The sequence below is a fragment of the Lycium barbarum genome, chromosome 3 (assembly GCF_019175385.1).
Source record: "Lycium barbarum isolate Lr01 chromosome 3, ASM1917538v2, whole genome shotgun sequence".
Classification (NCBI taxonomy): domain Eukaryota; kingdom Viridiplantae; phylum Streptophyta; class Magnoliopsida; order Solanales; family Solanaceae; genus Lycium; species Lycium barbarum.
The window spans coordinates 129308224-129329409 of NC_083339.1; the positions used below are offsets into that span (position 1 = coordinate 129308224).

Sequence of the window (21186 nt, forward strand, 5' to 3'; positions counted from 1 at the left end):
ATAATGGTAAATAGATACAATATTGTTGATATAAATAATATGCTACGTTAACTCAAGGTAGCTCTTAACACGCCCATGCAATTGAAGCTCTAAAGTTCACTCCTCAATCCTCATCCCTACACAGCCATAAGGAAAGTAAAAAAAAAAATAAAAAAAAATAGAGACAAAAAAATGTTAAAGAGTAATCAAATTGATATAACACTAAATGCATCTAACAAAAAAATTGAAACTTCAGTTGTGGCAATATAATGCTCCAGTTGATAGTTACTGCCTTACTGGTATTGGAAGAAAATTTGTGCATTGAAAGATGTATTTGCACCTGGTTATGTGGATAATGGATGAACACTGGTACAAGGAAATATACTACACATGATGGATATAAATGGAGGAAAGGAGAAGGTATACAGTGGCCTAATTGGAGGGCTGTTTGGAGCAATGTAAATGTTCCAAAACACAGCTTTATATGATGGATAACAATGCATAATAGATTACAGACTCGGAGCAGATTAGCAAAGATTGGCGTGTGCCAAGAAGATAGCTGCTTACTCTGTGGATGCTATCCAGAAACCAGAGAACATCTTTTTTTCCAATGCACTTACTCACAAACTTGCTTGAAAGATATAATGGAGTGGCTGCAAATTAAGGTGATAAACTGGGAAAAAGAAGGCACGTGGAGAAGATTAGCTAGACAGGCTAAAGGAAGTGTGAGCAGATCATTTGTATGGGCAGTACTAGCAGCAGCTATATACTACATTTGGATGGCTAGGATTGATGCATTTTGGAACATGAAAGTACCCCATCCTAGAAGCATTCTAAAGAAGGTGATGATCGATAGCAAACACAGAATACTGGAGGTTCTTAATAGGAAACGTACATGTAAAGATAGAAGGTGGATTGAGGATATACTTAGTAGAATAAATGTATAGGAAGGAAGGGAATTAGAGGAAGAGTATAACAGAATAAAGGTGGTAGATACTTTTTTTTTCTACTGGTATGGGTGGATGTAAAGCGGATTGCTATTGGTATTAATATATATAGTTTGTTCGACCAAAAAAAAAAAAAATCAAACTTATATAGTAGTATATTTAAAACAGTTTACCTTAGTCGCTTGCATCTTAATCGAGAATCGTTGAGCTACCTTCAGCTTCACGTACATAGTTCATGTAGCCTTACCTGCATTGTGGAATAAATGGTTAAATTAGTGGAGATATACAAATTTAGTAAAATCAACGTACTTATGAAGGTACACGGGTTAAATGTTATAGATCAACTACTTCTATTAAAATGGTACTTAGGGCCTCCATGTTATTCAATATCAAAGTTGGGGATTTCGCTAAAGGTATTCAAGATTTAATATATATATATATATATATATATATATATATATAAAAGTAATTAACACTTGACCTATATACGTATGCACAATATAGTTATTTTAGTAAAAAATGTTCAATTGATCATACTTTGTTGGATCTAGCTTCACATTGATGCTATCAACTCTCGTTTTCAGCTTTTATATACATCGATCAGATAGATGTTACTGGGCAAAACTAAGAATTTTTTTGGGTAGAAATACCATTCACTGGTTACATTTTGGCCCTAGTTTATTTGAAAATTAATCATTGTTTTGGAGTTGAAACTCTATGAAGATGGTTATTTGAATACAGGAGTTGAAAAGTGGCTATTTTGAAATTTTACCCGATTTTTTAAAACTAAAACACGACCAAAAACATATACATTTTCCTATCGAATATTGAAATAATATTAAGAAATTATGAAAATTAATAATGTAAGCACACTCACTTGCTTTTGGAGATGGATGTTCTCCTCATGAAGGATTTTGTGCTGCATAAGATATGAATACCGAAGTTCATTACTAAAAATAGTTAGTATTTTCTTTTAGATTACATGAATATTTTCTCTTTTCTAAACCATTAACATGTTTGCCTTGATCTATTTATTTAATTAGCTATATGCTTCGATTTTTCTTGAATGGAAAACGTCAACAGCTATATAAATAAGCATCATCGAATACAAAACATTCAAGAAAAACAAAGCCATCCTTTCAATAAAAATTTAGTATAAATTTTTGGGGTGTAATTTTCAATTAAAAAACTGTTTTTTTCCTTCTTCTAAATATATAATATATCGCTCATAGAGTCTCACCCTTCTCTTAAGCCAGTTCGATATGTTCGGAAACGATACGCCTCTGTTACATGAAAGTAAATAAACTAAAATTAGATTTAGCTCATCAACAGCTTAATTATCAAGTATAGATTTGGGGTGTGTTCGGTATGGAGGAAAATGTTTTACTGGGAAAATGTGTTGTTGGAAAATAAGTGAATTTCTACTTCTTTTTTCCTGTTCGGTTGGGTCGTGGAAAATAAGTGAATTTCTTACTTATTTTCTCATGCTCAGTTAGTTGGTAGAAAACATTTTTCGGAAAAAACACCCAAGCCAACCAATCCCAACCCCAACCCCACCACCCCATACCACACCAACCCCACCCCCACCCCCACCACCCACCCAACCCCCAACCAAATCCCACCCCCACTCAACCACCACCCTCCAACGCACTTCATCTTCACCCACCTCTACCCCACACCAATGCTCTATCCAACCCAAATTTTCTATTTCATACGAAGTATATTTTATTTTACTTTTATGAGCATGAATTTGTTTTTCTTATTCACCCCACACTAAATTTAACCACACAATTTTTTTATTTTTATAAATTTTTTATACAGGTAAAATTAAATATGAAGTAGAAAATTAGGGAGGGGGTAAGGGGTGCGGGCGCGGGGAGGTGGGAGGTGGGAGGTGGGTGGCTGTGGAAAATCAAAAATGAAAATTTTTCAAAACTTTTTTTTAAAAAAAAAAAGACGGGGTGTTGGGGCGGAACGGGGTGGGTGGGGTGAGGTGTCGTAGAAAACAAAAATAAAAAACTTTTCAATTTTTTTTTTTTAAAAAGAAAATTAATTTTTTGGAGGGGGTGGTGGTGGGTGGTGTAAGAAACAAAACAAAAAGTTTTTAAAAGTTTTTTTAAAGAAAAAAAAAAAAATTTTGGAGGGGGATGGGTGGTGTAGAAGACCAAGGGGAGGTGCGTGGGGTTGTGGGAGTTGTTGGGGTTTGGTGGATGGGGGTGGGTTGGTTGGTGAATGTCATTTGTTGACTTGTTTTCCTTACTTTGATTAGAAAAGTCATTTTTTTCATTTCTAAGAAGCTTGTTTTCCTAAAGGATATGTATTCCAAAAAATTTGACCAAACAAACATGAGAAGTTGGAAAACATTTTCCGACCGAACACACCCTTGGTGGAAATCAATTTAAATTACAACTTATATACTACTCCCTCTGTCCAAAAAAGATTGATACTTTTCGCTTTTCGAGAGTCAAATTTTTTAATTTTGACTGTGTGATTTAACATAAAATCTTTTATTTTCTCGAAATAAAATTTACATATTTGAAAACTATGTAAAAAGTACTATAAGTCACCATAATTAATAATTTAAAATATTTAAAGACATATGAAAAAATTACGGTCAAACAACAACTCGTTTGACTCTCGAAAAGCGAAAGTGTCAATCTTGTTGGGACGGAGGGAGTATAAGTTTCTGATTCTCTTTTATATATATTAACCTTCTTTGAGCGAATGCGTTCAGCACCAATTCTCAGCTGACGCTCCAGCTGCTTCAATTCTTTCATGCCAAGAGTTGATAAATCTTCTCCAGCCAAATGCCTGCCCAAAATATATACAAAATTGGATTAAGATATACAGTTATACATGGTAATCCTATAGAATGCATATAATACTTAACATTGAATTTAATTATTATAATGAGCTGTATTTTATTGGGAAAGTTACGAATATGTACAGGTCAGTTAAATAGTTTACCATGGCCGAAATATTTTGTATGTTGTGAATTGGTATGTATATTATACGCATGGTCTGTGTATATTACAGGTATAGTATATGTATATTACATATATAGTATATGTATATCTTAGTATAACTATACGCAACCTATACATGCATGTTGTACATATTTTGTAAACTGGATCACCCAAAGATATTGAGCTATCAATTTTTCTATATTATTTGGGAGCACCCACAAAAGAAAACAACTACTACTATAAAGGACTGCAAAGTAAAAAAGAAGAGTAAGGGTCAAAAACACACCCCAAGTATCACCTTTTTTTGAGTTTCCTATCTGAACTATCAGGTGTGAGAATTTTCTACCTAAACTATCACCAATTAGTTTGTAAAACACACCTCAACTATCAGTTGCTCACTTTTCCTACCTGAACTATCGCCAAGTAGTTTGCAAAACACAGTTCTGTTCAGGTAGGAAAAGTAAGCAACTGATAGTTGAAGTGTGTTTTGCAAACTAATTAGTGATAGTTTTGATAGGAAATTCTCACACCCGATAGTTCAGATAGGAAACTCAAAAAAAGGTGATACTTGGGGTGTGTTTTTTACCCTTACCTCTAAAAAGAATGACAATATATACATAAGCAGTATGAAAAGGAGCAATATATATGATTCGTATTGAAAGTAACGTATTCAATTGAATCAACATAACATACCCTAATTAGTTCCGCCTCATAACTCCACCACACAAGATTTTAAAAAGTAAGTATAATACAAAAAATAAGTAGAGATAATTACACACTTTTCTCTGGCTTCAAGTTCATCTATTGTTCTCGTCATGTCATCAATCTGTGTCCTCCAAACCTAATCCACGAGAAGAATACTCCTCAGAATTATAGTGACACGCCACAGAGTTGTTAGAAAAAAAATTAGACAAGTAATAAAAGTTACTCTAATTACTGTTTAATTAGCTTGGTTACTAGTGTCTTTTTCATTGGCGCTTACAAAAAGTTTAGAAGAAAATTGATTACCTCCATTTCTCTAAGGCCTTGGTCATCGTTAGTTGTGGACAATCCCACTTCGCTCTTGTACCTTAAAATAGTCCTATCGATGCTGCATCCATTAATTAATAAAAGAAATAATAATCTCGTTACGTCAACAAAGGTGAATTCAGGATCTAAAGTTAGGGGAGTAATGAGTATGATCTTTATATACATTTTTTTGTACTATTTGTATATAGAATTCAAGCCATGAATAATAAGTTCGATTGAATTAATTTGTATAGCTCCGCCTGAATTCCTCTCTATTAGATAGAAAAGGGTGATTAAAACTAAGCTAGCGTTTGGACATAGATTTAGTTAAATTTTGGAAAAAGAAAGTCTTGAAGATGAGATGAAAAATGATTTTTGAAAGTTGAAATTGTGTTTAGACATGTATTTAATCTGAAAAGAAGTTGAAGTCTTGTGAGTAGAAGACTTCGAATACTTGAAAAACTAGTCTAAACCACTTTTTGAAACTTGAAAGATCCATCTTAAGAAATTGTCCAAAAACCGGTCACCATTTATAACCAACAACAACATACCCAGTGTAATCTCACAAGTGGGTCTGAAAAAAATGGTGTGTACGCACTATGCAGTCTTACTCCTACCTCGTGAAAGTAGAGAGGTTGTTCCACTACTAAAAAACTGGCAAAAATGGAAGGCCAAAACCGACAGACTGCGTCGGTTTTTCAGTGAAAACCGACGGAAAATCGACGCAAACGATCTGTTGTTTTATGTTACATCGCTTTTCGAAACCGACAGACTGATGTAGCAACTTGGAATCGAACACGGGTATGTTTCTTGGCATTAAAGGGCTCTACCACTAGACCACTCATGTTCTTTGTTCGAATACTTACATTGATTTGATTTATACTGTTTTTTCGCTTTAAAAACTGACGGACTCCGTCAGTTTTTTATAACAAAATAAAATAAAAAACCGACTGAGTCTGTTGGTTTATTTTAGAAAATAATATAAAAAAATAATTATATTTTCTCTCATGTTTGCTCAAAAAATAACCGACGCAGTCCGTGGGTTTTCTTAAAAAAGAATTTTTTTAAAAATTATCGAAAAATCTTCCTCTTGGTTTTCCGTCGGTTTTTGCTAGTTCTTTTAGTAGTGTTCCCCGTAGACCCTCGGCTCAAGTGAAGCGTATCAACATCAAGTATCGGAAAAGCTTTTTATAACCAAACAATATTTTCAAAATATTTTTGCAAAAAAACTTATAGCCAAACGGGAGCTTACTTACTCGTGACTAGCAAATTGGTAATATTTTCCAGAGGGAGATAAAAGGAGAAGGGCAACTTCAGCATCACAGAGAATTGAGAGTTCAAAGGCTTTTTTAAGTAAGCCACTTCTTCTCTTGGAGAAAGTGACTCGCCTGTTTGTTTGATTCTCTATTCTTTTCAATTCTACTTTCCCTCTCCCCATTCTTGAAATGGTGATAATTTTTTTACCTTGTAGTAAGAAGAGATTGAAAACTGCACCTTAATATATACGCATGTAAGTATGTAATTATTCTAGGCATGACCCTCGGAATCAATTTCGTGACCTCATCCTGCCTAATCTTGACGAAATTCCTTAATCATGTTCTCAACTTTTATTAAACAAACCATAGTTTAATTTGACATTATCTCATATATCGATCTTTATGTTTTTCTAAATTAAAATTTTTAAAATTATTTTCAGTAAAATTACTAGCTAGGTGACTACTTTCAGAATTCGAGTTCACCATGATACGGGCATTTGACATTGAGCAATACTATCGCTTAACTAATACTCTAGGAGAGATTATTATTTAAGGGGTAATGATCTCTATTCACAATGTTTTATTGGTACTAGCTACAATGCCGCCACTATTATATTGGATAATCACCAAATGGTTTAAATTTCGTATTTAGTGATCTCAAATATTTTCGTGCATGCACTTTAATTTGACATGTAAAAAATGTTAGAGAGTTATCTACGGTGTCCGGCCATCTTAATTTCCTCTTATTGACAAGATTCATGATGGAACCAAGTTCTTTAAATTGGCTAATGCATATCCAACCCCCTAAACTTGTCCAATTTTTTTTCATTTTGACACCTCAACTAAGTGTTGTTCCTATTGAACCCCTGAATTTGGCCTCAAGTATCTATCAAACACAATCCGAGCTACATAACATATATGGTAAATTCCATTTTTTTAGTCTTGCGCTTGAATGTCAATCGCATCCTACGTGGAAAATTCAACCAATTAACTCGGTTTTTTAGTTTTCGGTTTTGATTTCCAGTTTTGGTTTCTTATTTTTCAGTTTTTGATTTTCAGGTTTTAGTTTTCAGTTAATTGATTCATTATATTATGCTAAGATCTAAGATTGAATTTTCCACGTAGAATGCGATTGACATTCACGCGCAAGACAAAAAAAAATAAACTCACCATATATGCTATGTAAGTCGAATTGTGTTTGATAGACACACTTGAGGTCAAGTTCAGGAGTTCAATAGAAACAACACTTAGTTGAGGTGTCAAAATGGAAAAAAAAGACAAGTTTAGGGGGCAGCAGATGCATTAAGCCTTTTAAATTTTTGAATCATCAAATAAGACAAAAGCTATGAATTGTTTCTTTTGTTTTTCCTTTTCAATTATTGAAAGGTTTATGTCGTGCAAAATTCTTTGTTCACCTGTTTCACAAGGGTACTTTTCTATATTGAAAAGATGATGCATAAACACATTTTTTGTAATGCATAATAGATGATATTCTATAATGTCTCGATTGTGATAATTATATTGAAACGGCGAAACAATATATTTTGAACAATACTTTTAACTTTCACTACTATATGTAATTGGAATTTGTCATATAAAACCAGGGTTGGACCCATATATTAATTTTTGGTGCTCAAGCACTCATTAATCATGGTGGATACTCTATGTAGACATATATAGTATATTGAGATTTTGGTATCAAATAATAAACGGAAAGGCTCATAAATACCCCTAACCTATTGAAAAGGGCTCATAAATACCCTCCTTCCACCTTTTGGTCTAAAAATACCCTTAAGGTTTGTTTTTTGCTCAAATATACCCCTCAAACTAACAAGTTAAAATTAACTCTTTTAAAAAGCCAAATGGCATTTTGTAATTGGTCATAATAAAATTCCGTAATTTTAAAAAAAATCTGGATTTTTTTTTAAAATCTGGATTTTTGTTTTAAATCTGGATTTTTTTTTTAAATATGGATTTTTTTTTAAATTACGAGATTTTATTATTGACCAATTACGGAATTTTTAAATTACAGAATTTTTAAAAAAATCTGGATTTTTTTTTTAAATTACGGAATTTTATTATTGACCAATTATGGAATTTTTAAAAAAATCTGGAATATTTTTTAAATCTGGATTTTTTTTTAAAATCTGGATTTTTTTTTAATTACGGAATTTTATTATTGACCAATTACAGAATTTTATTATTTACCAATTACGGAATTTTTAAATTACGGAATTTTAAAAAAAATCTGAATTTTTTTTTTAAATCTGGATTTTTTTAAAATCTGGAATTTTTTTTAAAATTACGGAATTTTATTATTGATCAATTACAAAATGCCATTTGGCTTTTTAAAAGAGTTAATTTTAACTTGTTAGTTTGAGGGGTATATTTGAGCCAAAAACAAACCTTAAGGGTATTTTTAGACCTAAAAGGTGGATGGAAGGGTATTTTTAGACCAAAAGGTGGAAGGAGGGTATTTATGAGCCTTTTTCAATAGGTTAGGGATATTTATGAGCCTTTTCCGAATAATAAATAGCACCCAAAAAGTAACAAAAGATATTGGTGCTCCGGTTAAAAGGTGGTAAGCTTTAGGCTAAGCCACGGAGGTAGCCTAGTTCGAATCTTATTCAAAACAATGGATTTTTTGTTGATTTTAAGGTGAGCACCCAGACCCCTTGAATCCTGAATTAAAACATGAGGTTTTTGGCCTGATTATTTGCGGAGAATTTATACACCAAACACAATATGCCTATAAACAAATATATTATATATATATATATATACATATGATTTATGAACTGAAACGAAATTTAGTGTTATCCCACAGATAATGATTAAGAGCCCGTTTGGATTGGCTTATAAGTTGCTTATAAGCTGTTTTCAGCTTTTTTGAGTGTTTGGCTGACCAGCTTAAAGTCATTTTGTGCTTAAAATAAGCTCAAAAAAATAATTGGGTCCATTTGACTTAGCTTATCTAAAGCAGCTTATAAGCTGAAAATAACTTATAAGCCAAAAAAATAAGTTAAACTACCCCAACTTATTTTTTTTAGCTTATAAGCTGTTTGCAGCTTATAGGCATAAGCCCATCCAAACAGGCTCTAAGTGCAGAAAAGGTTATCATACGTCAACCTGAAATACAAGAAAGAGATAAGAAATATTGTGGTGATTTAGTAAAACTAAGTAGTCTGGTATGATGGAAACACAAGCTTATATAATCAGTCAGTCCTGAAACCCATCGAACTCCTTAGCTTATAGCTTTCCGTCAGATGATAAGTCGTCTAAGAATAATCTTGAATCTTGATTTTGTGTAAGCTGGGTTATTGCCTAAAATGGACTTAATTATTACCAGGATTTGCAAGAGGGGTCAAGCTCAGGACATACGTGATTGAATAATCTCCACTATCCTAGGAGGCTAACTAAGACAAACACTCAGCAGTCAAAGGTGATATGATCCTAGTACGTATCAGTGTATCACCACTAAGGAACACACCATTGTAGGGCATAAAAATATTATGACAAAGAGAAACTCCAAATTAATAAACGTTTGACACATGAACGTACTTGGAGCCATCATCACGAAGAGGAACTTCTGTTCAATGGACCAAAAACGCACAAAATAGCTAACTCCAAATTAATAAACGTTTGACACATGAACGTACTTGGAGCCATCATCACGAGGAGGAACTTCTGTTCAATGGACCAAAAACGCACAAAATAGCAATTATTCACCAAAGAGACTGGGACTGACATTCCATTTTCGTAATGTCCAAGGAAAAGAAAGGTTATGATCCAAGGTTTCGTGGAACTTTACTATAGTGAAATGATATTGATGCCCATTTAAGTCCATCAATGCTGTGTGATGAATACTTTTCAGTACTTTTATATTTGATTTGATAATAGCAATCGGTATATATGAGGAATGCCTTTGTGGAACACAATCGTTTTACAGCGGGCCATATTTAATTTGTACCAACATTGGGTGTACTTGGCTGTTTTGGATAAACAGTCGTTCAGTCTGGTTGTTAATCACGTGGAATTTCGATTTACTTCCCACTTTAGTGAAGGTATTTTGCAAAGCTCATAATCGGTGTTAGGCTATAATATCTCAAACTTCGATTACTATTATATTATTATGGGTCGTTTAGTTCATGGACTAGTTATGCAATGATTGTGCTATGAAAATTGTTTATGCATGTGGTGAATAGATAATGATAAAATTATTATGCTGGAAATAATAATGTGGAGATTGTAATACAGTGATTGCTTATTTAACAATTCAGTATTTGCTCTTATTCCATATTTTATCCCAAGTGAAGTACTCGTAAATTACAACATAAGGTATGCAGGTATCAATAGTATATAGTAGTATGTGTCTATGTGATATTTAATAAGGCCAACCAAATATTATATTAAGTTGTGCAGTGACTATTTTTGCTTGTACGACGACCAATAAAATATTGTATTACTTGTGTAGAATTTATGTTAAATTATTTTTATTAAACGGTAAACCAAACAACCTCTAAGTATTTGTTCTGTATATTTTATCTTCGTTTTTAAAAAAATATCTTCTTCCTTATCTTTCTTAAGTTGAAAACTGATCTATAACGTAGAGATCAGTGGTCCAACAATTATCATATCATCCAAGATTTAAACAGTCTTGAAGAAAGCTACTCCTTCCGTCTCAAATTATTTGACGTTTTAGAAGTTCAAGGCATAATTTTTTTATTTTTTTTACACTTTGTAGCATTTTGTCATTAATGGAGATGACATATAAATAGAGTAAATATTTAATGGAGAGAGATAAAAATTTAGATATAAATAAAGGTAAAGTTAGTCAAATACCCCTCCTAATTAATATTTCTTAAGGAGCGTGTAAGACAAAAAAGCTGACGGATAGACGGATAATTTGAGAAGGAGGGATTAGTACGTCGGTAGTATGATATGTTTACTCTTAACTCATCCATACAATTAATTGCAGACTTACTTTGGCTAAGATAAATATCTATTTAAACATTCACAAATTTCGTCCACGTAAGGATTTTGTGAAGTGGCAAAAGTTCAATAATCAAGATCCTAGAAATCTTGGAGTTGGATATCTCTCCAAAACCAGGAGTAAATCGACAAGTATATTTTCGAGGAGGTTGAGAAAGAACGATACAAGAGCCTCTTTGCGCAGTGAAAACTGAAAAGGTGTTTGATAAATCTTCCATATTTTAGTTACTCAAGTGTTACCTCTGTATTCATCCTTCTAAGTACTATTATTATCTATAAACCTTGAAAGCTCTTGTTTTCGTGTCATAGAAAGACCGTCATTTTGTTCGAATATATATTAGTTTGTTACAAAGTCCGGTATTCACTTTGAAGCCTAACTGTTTAACATTCGCACCAAATGAAATAAAACGCTCTCCATCAAAGGTGGTTTTATTCCCAGTTCAAATTTAAAACTCCTATTAAAGATGGAAGGGTACTACCGTCCCACCACAAACCTTTGATATTCCTACTTGCTTTAAGATACTTGGTTATCATGAACCCCAAACTGTTTGTCCAACAAAAGTATTTTCCACAAAATGGTGGAAATTAAAGTATTTTCCACAAAATGGTGCATATACCTTTATTATTCTTTTAAAAAAATCCAAACTCTCTTTTCACTTGTTTCGACCAAAGACTTAGATGTGTCAACCTTGCATATACGCAAGAATATCACCAAAACACTATCTTCCTACTTTATCATCCACTTTGTATGATTGAAACATGTCACATATATTAAATCACAACCAAACACTAAAGAGTAATTTTTTCAATATAAAACATTTTCCTCCACTTAAACGTATCAAGGGATAATACAACTAAGTTTTAAACGTTTTTCTCAATGACAACACAGTTTTCTTCACCAAAATAGAAGTTTGGATCAGTCTTGCTAAATTTTTTTTCCCTTTTGCCCGTACTCTTATGAATTAGATCTTATTTTCAAGCAAATAAACCACTTCCCACACATGCATCGATCTCTATTCTCTACTTTATATTCAATCTTCAACTAATAATCTTTTCCAGTGCGGTCTGTTGAAAACTAAGTCTCAGAATCGTTGTTTCGCTTTTTTTCTTTGGGGAAGGGGGAAGAATATGTAAAATCCATACTAGTGATGTTGGAATATTCCAAGATTATAGATAGTGAATATTGCATAATGAAGTAGCTAGCTAAAAAAGCAGTTACCTAAAGTTATATGTATCATGAAATGTAGTGGGATGGATAAAAGGATATGAAATTAATTTTTGAATAACCTGTTGTATGATGTATGGTTTCGGCGAGAGTAGGAATTTTTCTCCTCAAACTCGGTTGAATGCTTCCTACATTGTCGTCCCCAGTGATCTAGGAAATGGGGCAGGGAAAGCTACTTCATTTGAGGCCATGCAGCCAGATGTGCTTTTTCTTTTTGTAGGTTAATGGACTATGAAGTGCCTCCGCCCTCTTAGAACATCTCAGGGCCTCCGTCCAGTTTGAATTTTTAGAATCACTCTATCCTATATCAAAATTTTTGAATTTGAGCCTTAAGAATAAACAAATTCCTAATTGGGAGCGTTCTCCTAGTACACTCTACGAGGCTTATTAGTCAACGATTAGTAAGTTCCAAACACATGGTTACTCCCCTCCGTCCCAAATTTAATAAAAAAATATAGGTAGTCTTATGATCTTAAACTTGCATTTGGGAATGGAAAAATTACTAAATATAGAAAAACACACTTTTTTTTGGGATAGATCAAAAAAAAAAAAATAAGACATTTAAATTGGAACTGAGAGAGTATTTTTTTTTTTTTTAATTTTAAAAAAAGAAGAAGCTAAACCGATGCTATATACTATACCAGTAATTAATTGAAGTAAAGCAACAGCCAAATTAGCTTTAACTAGTACAATCTGTTCAGCATATTTGAATATCAGAAAAGCAAAGATCCGCCCCTGTTAATTTAACAATTCGTAACCAAACAAAAAGTAGAACAATAACCAAAGAGCAATAAGTAGAAAGTACAGATCCTGATATACTTAACCGGTATAAACATGGACGCCAACTACAATGAGTAAGATGGTGATGAGTCCAAAGTAAATGACGGCATGCACCAAAATGGCGAGGCCGCTGGTGCGCATACTACCAAACTCCACCACTTTTCCACTGCCAGGTAACTGGAACAGAAGTCCTGGAGATAAGAGCACGAACAGAACCACCGCTATTAACACTGGTCCCCAATCAGCCATTTGATTAAAATGGGAGGAACTTGGTTGATTAAGAGAGAGAGAGAGAGAGAGAGGAAGGAATTGAGAATCACACACGGAAGTATTGTTAGTGCCTTAGTGGTGAAGCAGATGTGGCTAAAACTGAAATGAAAGGGACAGATTTGAATTTGATGGATGTTAACGTCATTTGCATATGGTTCACGTGCCTCGTCATTCTCGCATTTCTGTATTGGGCTTTGGTTTTGGACGGTGGCTTCTCATCCTCCCAACACATTTTTCGTCCTTTAACTTTGGTGACATAAGTAGATAAGAAAGTTAAAAGCTAACCATGAAAATAGACTTCTTTTAAATCATATTAACGTGTCTTATGGACGAAGTCTTTTACACTCAAATTTGAGACAGAGACACGCTTCTGTGTCAATAAAAATAATGATCTGGTCACTCAAATTTTCTTGCGTGGAATGAAGCGTTGGTCATTCAAGAACTCTCACATTCGAAGCAAGGCCGGCTAGAGCATAAGGCGGTTAAAGTCTTTGCTTGAGGCCCCACAATTGTGAAGGCCCCATTTTTTAACTAATAAAAAATTAATTCTCCTTAAAAATTTGAGTATTTTAAATGGAAATAGTATTTTTTTTTTCTAAAGGCCTGTATTGATTATATAGTAATGTTGAAGAAAACATTTGAAGTTTTAAAAATTTTGGGTCAGTTTTTGAGTGAATTACGATTTCAACTTTTTTCAAGTAAAATGCATGTCCAAACACAACTTTAACTTTCAAAAACCATTTTTCAACACAATTTTCAAACTTTTTTTTCAAGTTTCAACCAAATCCATGTCAATGTCAGCTTAGTGTTTTTGTCTAAAAGGTCGATATTGCTTAGATAATAATGTTAGTAGTTTTTGTAACAACTATCTTTTGTGGAAATAAGCTTTATCAAAATCAAAATTGATAAAAGCTTACCTAAACATTAACAATGTCTCTAGAAAGATTAATTGACTTGCTTAGTGATATTATTAATTGAAAAAAAAAATTATTAGAAGAAATTGATTATAGAAGAAACTAATAACTTTACATCTCAAAAAAAAAAAAAAAAATAGGAAAACCTATATATATATAATTTTCAAGGCCTCTCATGGGAGTTTGGCTTTAGGCCACAGCTATCATTAAGCCGTCCCTGTTCAGATGCTGCAATGGATGTATGGCTATACTAGGAGAGATATAATAAGAAATGAAGACATTCGGAACGAGGTGGGAGTGGCCTCTGTGGAGGATAAGATGCTGGAAGCAAGACTGAGATAGTTTAGGCATGTGTAGAAGAGATGCACGGATGCCCCAGTTCGAAGGTATGATAGACTGGCTATGGAATCTTTTAGAAGGGGTAGAGGTAGGCCAAAGAAGTATTGGGGTGAGATAATTAGACAAGACATGGCGCAGGTCCGACTCACCGAGAACATGACCTTAGTTAGGAGGTTATGGAGGACACAGATTAGGGTAGAAGGTTAATAGTTAGTTGAGTGTGTCATACTAGTAGTCGTAGTATTATTCTTGTTGTCTCTTGTCATTCGAATTCTGATACTAATTGTTGTTTTTTGGACTTTGATTATTGTATTGCTTTTTTTCCTCTATTTTTTTTCTTTTTCAGACATCTTTTTCATGCCTTTATTATTTCGTCATGACTTTTTATACCGCTTTAAATTGTTTGTCCTTGTGCTGAGGGTCTATCGGAAACAGCCTCCCTACCTCGGGAGGTAGGGATAAGATTTGCGTAGGTTCTACCTTCTTCTGACCCCACTTTGTGGGATTTCACTGGATATGTTGTTATTGTCACTCACAAATTTAAGTGTCTACTTATATATTTTATTTTTTATGATTATTTATTCGATTGAAATATACTTGTTACATCATATATTCTATATTATATTTTATCTATCGAAAACAACCTTCACCCCACAAATGTAGGGGTAAGGTCTGGGTACATCCTATCCTTCTCATACCTCATTTGTGTGAGATTACAAGGGTATGTTATTATTGTGTTTTGTGATATTATTTTATATATATTTTATTTGAACATTTTATTGCATTAATATAATACATACCTTAGATTAAAATGTTAAATTTTATGTTAAATCAAGTACAACAAAAAAATGGGATGTGGAGAGTAGCTACTTCCTTCATCGATTAGCGAACTTTCAGTAAATCATTTTTTTGCGCGGATTACCCTTCTTTTGGGGTGGTTTTTAAATTTTGCCGCTCAAATTGTTGGTCTTTAAGTTTTGCCCTTCGCTTGAAAAGGTGACCGAAAATACTGAGGTTTTGGGTTTGATTCCCGTTCAGACATAAAAATAAAAATAATTTCGCAAGGTCAAACTTTGAAAAAAGTCTACCTTATGCGACATAAGTTGCCTTAAGGCATAACGAAAAGTTTGCCTTATAAGGCAACCTATGCTGGATCCGGCATAACTTTAGTTATGCCTTAAGAGTACTTATGCTTTCTCCGGCAGAGGTTGCCTTAAGGCATAAAATTTATGCCGGATCCGACATAACTTTAGTTATGCCTTAAGGCGCTTATGCTGGATCCAGCATAACTTTTCCAAGTCTTGCCTTGCGAAATTATTTTTTATTTTTATACCAAAGCCAGAATTCGAATCCAGAACCTCAGGGTTTCTACGTGAAGGACAAAAATTAAAGAGCAGCAATTTGGGAGGAACAAAATTAAAGACCACACCGAATGAGGGCCATTCCTGCGAATAGCCCCCAGTAAATTGTTCATTTTGGTACAGTGGGGCAATTCCCAGCCCAAAGTCCAATACCAATTGGATCTGTGGTAGGGAGCAATTAGGCCCAAAAGTCCAATACCATGGACCACGCTAGCTTGCGTTCGCACTGCCCTCTACTCACTTCTCATAACCGTTTCAAATGGATAGTTTCCATGAGCGGAACAAAGGGTGATTTTGAATTACAGAGGAAATCTGAACAAAGTATACATTTGAATAGGTTTAGGGTTATGTGCAAATTTTATATATGGAATATCTACGGATGGATCTACTGAATTCCAATGGTATAAAAAAATATGATAAGATAAGTAATTGATACGATAATAACACATGAGTGATCAGTCCTATGGTACCTTAGAAAATTGTCACAAAGTACGAGTACGTTGAAATTGTTAACTTTAGCATTCTGTACATTGATGATCTTCGAATTACAACATTTTAGCAAAGTTTATACTCCCTTCATCCTAAAATATTGTCTTACTTTTCTTATTAGTTTGTCAAAAAATAATTAACGCATTTCATTAGTTAGAAATAATTTAACTTTATGAGATGATTTACAACTATACGAATTTCTAAGGCTTGTTTTGGACCACACATTTCAAAAGTCTTCCTTTATTCGTTAAGCTCAGTGCTAAGTCAAACTATGATAATTTTTTTGAGACGGATGAAGTACAATTTATCCTTTTTAAATTATGAAGATAAAAGGTTGAAAAGAGCGAGGGGTTACAGTCCAAAAATTGCATCCCAAACGTTATTGTCACAGTTTCTTCATGAATTTAATTTATATACTTTGATAGTTAAAAAAAAATCTTTCAAAATTACTCCCTCCGTCCCATATTACTAGTCAATTTTCCCTTTTCATGCCCCCTTAAAAAATCATAAATAAAAATGTATTTTTACTATTTTACCCTTATCTCTCGAATTAAGTGTAATTTAATCAATATTGGTTATTTTAAAAAGCAATTAATGTTAAGGTCAAAATAGGAAAATTGTAATTAATTCTATCTTGATTTTGTGAATAAACAAAATATTTTTAATAATGTGGACAACTAATATGTGACGGAGGGAGTAATAGAAGAATTGACACAATAGTTAGAACTTTCATAAATACCTGCATCGCTTAACGTGTTAAAAAAAGAGTCTGAAAGAAACTCCTCGGTAATTTTCTCCATAAATGCAAAAATGAAATTTTTCTGAAAAGAATTCTCGTCAAGGATCCTCCACGAAACATTAGAAACAATTTTCTGTGGCATGTATGATTATAGACTATTATTTTATATAGTGTAATTGTGTGATTGCACTATTTGACGAGTAAAACCAATTTAATGACCCTGCAAACTTGTGTTTGATTTGTTCTTCAATAATTAGTCAAATTAGATTATTACACTGTCATCAGGAACTCCATCGAACTGGTCAAAACCAACAGAATTTCATTACATTTTACAAAGCTTGAGCAGAGTGAAAACAAATCAAGAATAAGTAAATAAAATAATCAGAACAACTATTCATTTTTTTTTTCCCGAAAAACCCAAACTACTAGAAGAAGCCAACAAGAAGCTAGTGAAAGTAAATGCGAATACGAACAGCTAAGATAAGAATGGTAAAAAAGACGAAGAAAATCAGAGTGTGCATTAGAACGGCTTTGCCATTAGTAGTGAAGCTTCCGAGTTCCACATAACGCTGATTCCCCGGCAGCTGAAACAGCAGTCCAGGCGAGAGCAAGATGAAAAGAATATAACCTATCAGAATTGGTGCCCAATCAATCATTTTTCTTTCTTTAGTTATATGGCTTTTCAACTTCTTTGGATTATGTTGTTGAACTTGCAGGCTTGTGAAAAAGTTCAATTTACGCTCTGCTACTTAAATTGTTTTGCACTGTGTCAAAATTCCATGCTTTTACCTCAAGGTAAGGATTGCGTTACTGCGTAAATAAACATGGCAGAGCCTTGGGATTGAGGGGAAAGCATCTTCCCTTTCGGATCTTTCTTATTTTTTACCATATAGTAATACAATATTACAAACAAGTTAGTTTATGTTACTCTCGTTTTAGGGATTTGAAGTGGCAACAGAAATAGAAAATTCTACCAAGAACCTCGAGAAACATGAGGATTTAGGTTGTGGTTGGCACCGAGGTGGCGAGTACTTCCAATTTTTTCCTGTTTGGTTGGTTAGAAATATTTTAGTTTTTATTTTATTTTATTTTATGAAATCGAGTTTCCTAAATATCAAAGTAATGATTTTCTTGATTGGAGCAGGGAAAACTATTTATACAAGTGGTATTCCATGGTGATTGTATTATCTCCGCCTTCCAACACCTCACCCTCACCCTCACCCCTACCTCTATAGTATTTGCCTAAATTATACTATATAAATAACCTTGGAACAATATTTTTTCATACTTATTACCGCATTATTGAAATTAAGAAAAAAGGTATAGCTAGATGCTACTCTTACTTGGGGCATGTTTGGACATAATTGATGATAAGTTTAGTGTTCAAAAATTGAAACTAACTAATAGTGAATTAGTGATAATGGAAAAAATTAGAAATCTAAAGACATAATACCAAAAAGGCGTTTAAACGGTCTCTGCCTCAATGGCCAATAGATAAAAAGATTAGAATATTAAAACGCAAATGAGATTTATTCTCTACTTTTTTTCCCTTTCTCAACGGGCTGTAAATTGTATTTTTTGCTTTTAATCAATTTTTTTTTCTTCAAAAACTTGTTTAGTTATACATTGTGTCAATTTTTCATTTCAAACTTGAAAAAAAGTTTTTCAAGTTAAAAACAAAAATCTCCCTCATAAAATTTCAACATTTTCTCATGTATGTCCAACAACTTCTTCTTTCAAATACTCTTGTTCAACTTAACTTTAACTATGTATTTTTTTTTTCCAAATATCACTCAATTTCATATCCAAACACCTACTTAAATTCGCTGTGAATTGGAACATCCTAGGACCTAGAGGCTCCTCTAGTTTTCTACAAGAACCATAGTCCATAATCCATATAATTAAAGAAGGAAAAGTCTCTCTCTTAAGGTTTTGAGCATCTCTAACTTACGACTTGGAATATTGCAAGGAGCACGCCTCTCTCTTTCAACAACTCCTCTTTAAATGGTTTATTCAAGAAGTATTCGGTCTTCAAGTGCCATTGGACTTTACAATGAAAGGAATTTTTATAATTGGCTTTTATGTGAAGAAAGATGGACGTTTAGACTTTACGTATCTGGCTCTGGCTCAATAGGAAAATCACAAAAATAAAAGTAGTGAAGCTCAAAAAAAGTATACTTGCTAAAAGAAATATGAACACTGGTGGAGACATCAAACGTGTCATAATATTTAAAAAAGGAATTGAACAAAAGGCACTTCATCTAAAGATTGCAAAAAGAAAGAAAATGCTGTCCCCTTGTAGATATGTAAGGGCAAGGAATAATATTTCTGCTTCAATATGTCATCGGGAAATAGACAAATAGTGGTGTGTATGTATAAGCAATCGAACTCTATTTTATTTTAAAAGGGCATTATGCAAAGGTCGCCACATTGTTCGTTAGTCCGTTTCTTATATTGTTAATTAATGTACGGTGAGCATTTTGTTTCTTGTTAAAAGTATCTTCGGATAAGAAGAAAAAAGAAGTGTAATTGGATTTTCCATGTGATATGTCACGGGCCGCCTCCTTTATAGTGTCTGTGGTACACTAATGGCCCGTGCGGCGCCCGTAGTCCAGGCGGACTACGAGCCAGCCTAATGATAGTCCCAGGACTCATGGCATGATCTTATGTCCATGGCTTTGGAGGCTTAGCTTCAACGGTGCTACTGAGACGGTGTCAAGGCTTTGGCATTGCCTTGCTAGAATGCCCCTGTGGTAGGTTTCATATGTTCTGTCTTTGCCTGCACTCACACTTGGAGTTGGCTATGGACATGACAGTCCCTCGCCAGGAGCTGAGCGTCGCGGGTGCGCGCACAGTCCAATCCTCTGGCTTGACACTGGTCGGGTGCCTGTACGCCCGAGCGGTGCGACACCTGAGTAGGGCAACTCTTGAACCCTTGGCCTATGTCATGGGTGTTCTTTGTAGTATGCCTATGATGCGGCTTTGCTAAATGTATCCGTCGCGACATACTTCCATCTTGCACGGTGCAGCGTCGCCCTACGACTGCACGTCTTGGCCAACGGACCCTTGCTCGCTAGGCTGAACCTGAGCCAAGCTCACAAGTCAACACACGAGGCTCTTAGGATAGATGCATCGAGTGTTCAATCGGCACGGAGGGATTTCTTATTGTCAAGGATAGCCCGCAGGGCATAGTCGGTCCATACGTCAAGCCTCCGGCCCTCGTTGGGCGCCCAACGCTGGCCTGTGGCCGAGCGCCGCCCATAGAGTTGCATGAATCGTATGGGTACCTAGGATCCATTGGGGATGCCTAGGCAGGACCTTGAGGTTGTCCCCCAAGGATTCTCACTTAGTACGGCTTGATGGTGGCACGTACGGGGGAGGCTGGCTGAGCTGAGACACCTCTGTCCCCCTTATATATGCTTTAAAAATAAAAGCCCAAGGTTTAGCACTAGACATGATTCTGCCCGAGAATCACCCTTGGCCTTTCTCGATGATTCGAACTCCAAATGAGGCGCCGTCTGTTCCTAACTCTTTCTCTTGACTTCCTTCACTCCTCCATGAAGTTTCATCTCATTCCCATGCTCGTGGAACGCGATATGGCCTTAGGAGCTTTGACACTGACACTGCTCCTTGGCTAAGTCAAGCCCTTAGGTAAATGATGTTCAAATGACGCCAAACTTGGTAAGCATATTCAATAACATCCTAGGAAGGGTGTGTTCACCCGAAATCCCAAGATTCCATCCGTGGCTCGGAAATGCTCGGGACTGACACTCAGGCTCGCACGGGGCCGCTCATGCGTCGACGACCCATGGGCTTATCTCAGATCCTTGCTGAACTTCCTCGCTCCTCTTAGGATATGCAATGGGGCATATCTATGATGATTGTAGACTATGGTCCGTCGGGACCCATGTTGGTGCACGT

At 34.5% G+C, this 21186-nt stretch overlaps 2 protein-coding genes and 1 pseudogene across 2 annotated transcripts; 1 reads left to right on the forward strand and 2 right to left on the reverse strand.

Annotated features, from left to right (window-relative positions):
- The first annotated feature begins 476 nt into the window (after nt 1–476).
- LOC132631339 (uncharacterized) lies at nt 477–926 on the forward strand. Its single transcript, XM_060346925.1, has one exon. The coding sequence runs from the start codon at nt 477–479 to the stop codon at nt 924–926; it is 450 nt and encodes a 149-aa protein (XP_060202908.1).
- Nucleotides 927–1146: 220 nt separating this feature from the next.
- LOC132631340 (MADS-box transcription factor 14-like) lies at nt 1147–6338 on the reverse strand (annotated as a pseudogene).
- Nucleotides 6339–13046: 6708 nt separating this feature from the next.
- LOC132634168 (uncharacterized) lies at nt 13047–13633 on the reverse strand. The gene has a single exon (XM_060350460.1). The coding sequence runs from the start codon at nt 13400–13402 to the stop codon at nt 13193–13195; it is 210 nt and encodes a 69-aa protein (XP_060206443.1). The 5' UTR covers nt 13403–13633; the 3' UTR covers nt 13047–13192.
- Between the last annotated feature and the right edge of the window lie 7553 nt (nt 13634–21186).

Coding starts and splice junctions, on each gene's coding strand:
- LOC132634168 (XM_060350460.1), bottom strand. CDS start 13,402: ATGGCTGATTGGGGACCAGTGTTAATAGCGGTGGTTCTGTTCGTGCTC.
- LOC132631339 (XM_060346925.1), top strand. CDS start 477: ATGCATAATAGATTACAGACTCGGAGCAGATTAGCAAAGATTGGCGTG.